The sequence below is a fragment of the Alligator sinensis genome, unplaced genomic scaffold (genome assembly GCF_000455745.1).
Source record: "Alligator sinensis unplaced genomic scaffold, ASM45574v1 scaffold493_1, whole genome shotgun sequence".
NCBI lineage: Eukaryota > Metazoa > Chordata > Crocodylia > Alligatoridae > Alligator > Alligator sinensis.
The window spans coordinates 462,665-466,936 of record NW_005842513.1 but is presented as its reverse complement, the minus strand read 5'-3'; the positions used below and the strand labels follow the sequence as shown (position 1 = coordinate 466,936).

The 4,272-nt window shown below is 42.0% G+C and overlaps 1 protein-coding gene across 9 annotated transcripts in view; it reads left to right on the top strand.

Annotated features, from left to right (window-relative positions):
* Positions 1 to 6: 6 nt before the first annotated feature.
* Positions 7 to 4,272, top strand: part of PCGF5 (polycomb group ring finger 5) — a 58,815-nt gene continuing 54,549 nt past the window's right edge. For all 9 annotated transcript variants that reach the window (XR_003095874.1, XR_003095875.1, XR_003095876.1 and 6 more), the window contains exon 1: positions 7 to 186. Coding sequence is in view for 4 of the 9 variants with exons in the window: in XM_025213239.1 (XP_025069024.1) it covers positions 75 to 186 (112 nt within the window). In the remaining 5 variants the exon portion in view is untranslated. The remainder of the gene's footprint in view (positions 187 to 4,272) is intronic.

Here is a 4,272-nt window from a genome sequence, read left to right as displayed (position 1 = left end):
CCCATGCCGCGAGCGGCGCAGCAGCCCTGGTGAAGCCTGGCCCGACGCTGCCTCCCGGCCCGCCCGCCCCACGGATGGCTGCGCAGAGGAAGCACTTGGTGAAAGACTTCAACCCCCACATCACCTGTTACATCTGCAAAGGCTATCTCATCAAGCCCACCACCGTCACCGAGTGCCTCCACACCTGTGAGTCCTGGGCCAGCCACCGCTCGGGGCGCAGCCGCTCTCTTTTCCTTTTTCTTTTCCTTTCTTTTTTTTAATTTTTTTTTTGGGGGTAGCCAAAGGTTGTGTCTGTGAGAATCTGTTCCATACTGGGTATTTCCAAAGGACTCGCCAGCTTCTGACCGGGCGCAGAGAGGAGCAGGGGGTCCAGCCTGCCTCTTTCATAACAGGATGGTTGGCACCTCACATGGCTGGAGCCCTCCTGAGACTCCTCAGGGACCGGCAGACAAGCAGCAGCATCTTATAAATAGGGTCAGGATCAGCACAGCCTTTACCACTCAAGAGGTTGTTCCTGTGGGAGGCTTGTTGAGACATTTCTAACCCCTCCTCGCTCTTGCCTTACATCTAGGTAGGGACCATGCTGGTGAGTTTCCTTCCTGGGAAAGTAAGGAGTTGGAAACATTGAGTGGCTTTCTGCTAGAATTAAGTCTTTTCTTTTTGCAGGCACAGGTTTTTGATTGTGTCCATATAGTATATAAATAATAATTGTATTTGGATTCAGTATCCAAACTGCCTGCCCCCTTTACTTCAGTTAGGAGGGTCTTGCTGCACTGAACGAGTCATGCTGGGGAATGTCAGGTTTGAACTTTTTTGTTTCAGTTCTTAAAGCTTTCTTGTATGTTGCTTGTCCTACCAAAAGGCCTGCCTGCCTCTTGAGTTAGCTCAGCATGGCAGAAATTTATCAAGAAACCAATTTCCCCTCATTAGCTCTGTCCCTGAACAAAAGTGAAAGACTTGTGAGAGATTATTCAAGTTGTCTTGCATCTATTCACAAGACATGCTTTCAGCCCACATTTCAAGCAGTACGGCACATGTGTCATTTTAAACACATGAGTAATTCTGTCAAATCAGTGGGATTACTTGCATGAGTAACCTTTGCATAAATGTTTACAAGTTTGTCACTAAAACTTTAAGGTAAGTGCACATATGCAGCTTTTGCATAGCAAGCCATTTATTCTCACCACTACAATATTTGGCAACTTTACAGGTAAAATTAGAATTCTGGGGGGGAAAAAAAAGGAGCCATTTATTTTGTGGTAGATTTTCCATTTGTCAGCCACGGCTAACAGATTTGATCAAACCTCTGAGGTCCCTATGCTAGGGTTTTCTTCATTTTCTGTGCAGCGTTGTTCTATTTAATTATGATTGTCTTTATTAATTTGCAGGACCTGGTGATGCACCCTGGCAAATCTAGCGTGGAATGACAGAGAGAGCTAAAATGTATAATTTGGAAAAATGGTCTTTTATTGTGAACACCGTAGTTTAGGGTTGTGACCATAGTTTTATTTGAACCCTCTCTTTTTACTTTAAGCATAAATTTCACGAAAGTTCTTTTGGACCACAGGTTTCCATGTCTGATGTCAGCCAAGGGATTCAAGGCTTTTGGCTTTTTTGTTTGCCTTTTTGAGTGTTTTGGTAGATGGTTTCTTTTCTTTGTTAGGGGAAATTTCAGGAAAAATAACTTTTAAAATACAAGGAATATTATTTTTTCTCTCTTAAACATCTTTCCCTTGCAATAAATAACTTAGTATGGGGGAACTTTAACATTTAAAACCTTTTATGCAGATAGTTGAACTAGAAAAAGCGGTCTAAATTTGGAGCAAAAAATTGAAAATCATTAGATTGGAAAAGAGTTCAGACTAGCAAAAATATAATTTTTTATAGTGCACTTCTGTTAGGTTTTCAGGTTTATTAATAAAAATAGTATTTTTGCCCCGTAGTAGAACCATAATGACAAGAAGGTATGCTTTGGTTTCTTCAACAAAATATCTGTTACTTTTCTTTGTTTTTAATATTGCAGTTTTTTATGGTGACGTTTCTTGGGGTCCTTATAGTTGCAAAGGATTTATGGGCCTCAAAGCCTTTTGCAAGATTGGAAATTAGCCAGACTTCCTTTAAAGAAATCTTGGTAGAGAGAATGTGGAACTCTTTGAAGGACTAAAACGAAACTGAAACATTTAAGTTTACTTGACATTAAAGCAGTGTGGTGCTTTACCTTTTGACTCCATGGGTCAGATGAATGGTTTGGGGCTGGTCTGTGAACCAGATCAGGCCCTGGGCACCAGGATTGGGCCGTGAACCACACTCCACAAATGATCCTGTGCCACCTCCGCTAGCTAGGCGCACAGAAATTGGACAGCACCAGGATTTGGCTTCACAACACCTCCACTTAGCCCAGTGCATTGGGATTCGACCCAGCGCACCAGGATCAGATCCCGCACTGTCTCTGCAAGGCCTTGCAGTAGTGAGCAGGGTCATGTTATTGAGCCCATGGGGCTCCCCGCAGTTTCAGAAATTTGGCTGCCACTGCCCTTCCACTGCCAAATCTTTAGACCCTTGGGGATCCCCACAGGCTGCATAATGTGGCTCTGAGGGCTGGATCTGGCCTGTGGGCTACAGGTTGAGCACTTCTGTATTAAAGTATTACATGCATAATAAAAGACCATTTGTATGGGGCTCAATTCTGGAAGATGTTCTAATCATTATTATATACTATTGATTATACTTGGAGAAGGTTTAAATTTCTTTTTAATGTTACTAGCATTTTAAAACCATCTCAGTCACATCCAAAGTATTATCTCCTAATAATTGTTCTTTGCACCTGCTTTGAATAATCATGTACCAGATTTCAAGTAATTATTTTTTATATATGATCTAAATCAGTTAATGATGTTAACTTGGCAAACAGGGTAAAAAGGTGAACTGATAAACATGGTCTCCAGTTATTATACAGAGTACTTAATATAAGTTGGCAATTTCGAATTTGTTTTAGTAAAGTAGTGAAAAAGTGCCATGAATTCTTCCTGTAAGCAAAGTGTTGGGGCTTTTCAGCGTATTGGACCAATAGTCCTAAGAAATTAAATCTACTCTTTACCAGCAGAACAACAGAAGTTTAGATACCAGCTATTCAATATTTCTTGAACTTCCCTCTCCCTGTTTTGGAGGGACAACTTTTAGTAGTTACAAAATAATTCACTGTTCATATTTATTTAGTGCTTGGCTTGTTCTTAATGCTACCAGCAAGTATTTTGTAATATGAATTAAGACTACCAATATTTCGTATGCCCTGCTAAACAGCCAAAGAAGGCAAGATGCAAGGGTGATGTTGATCTCACCAGAAAAATCCTTGCCTCTCATTTCCTGGTCCATCACAGCTTCTACATCACTCCAACACTACCAAAGGCAGCAATGATTTTTAATCACTATGGACTCAAGAAAACTGGATGTGAAGTAGAGGCTGAAAGAAGTAAAGTTCCAGGTTTCATAACCCATCCCTTTAGCCACACAGTCCTCCAGTGGAGTATGTACTTAATAATTCTAAAAGAATATTTAAAAAAAAAAAACTAACTTACCATACTAAGACATATTAAGCTGTCTATAATCTTGGCTGCATCTAATAGGTGAATGATTAAAGCTATGTTTTTCACTAGTTTTTTTCTGGCAAAATGACAGCTTGTCAGCAATGACATAATTTGTTATGTATGTATCGGGAGACAAGTTTCTTTGGGTGAATCTGATATCTTTTATTAGACCAACTTGTGGGGAGAAGTGGACACGCCGGAGGGCAGGGAACAACTACAAGCAGACCTGGACAGGTTGGACATATGGGCAGAAAACAACAGAATGCAGTTCAACAAGGAGAAATGCAAAGTGCTGCACCTAGGGAGGAAAAATGTCTAGCATACCTACTGCCTAGGAAATGACCTGCTTGGTGGAACGGAAGCAGAAAGGGATCTCGGAGTCCTAGTGGACTCCAAGATGAGCATGAGTTGGCAGTGTGACGAAGCCATCAGAAAAGCTAATGGCACTTTATTGTGCATCAGCAGATGCATGACGAACAGATCCAAGGAGGTGATACTTCCCCTCTATCGGGCGCTGGTCAGACCGCAGTTGGAATACTGCGTGCAGTTTTGGGCGCCACACTTCAAGAGGGATGTGGATAACCTGGAGAGGGTCCAGAGAAGGGCCATTCGTATGGTTAAGGGCTTGCAGGCCAAGCCCTATGAGGAGAGACTGGGGCACCTGGACCTCTTCAGCCTCCGCAAGAGA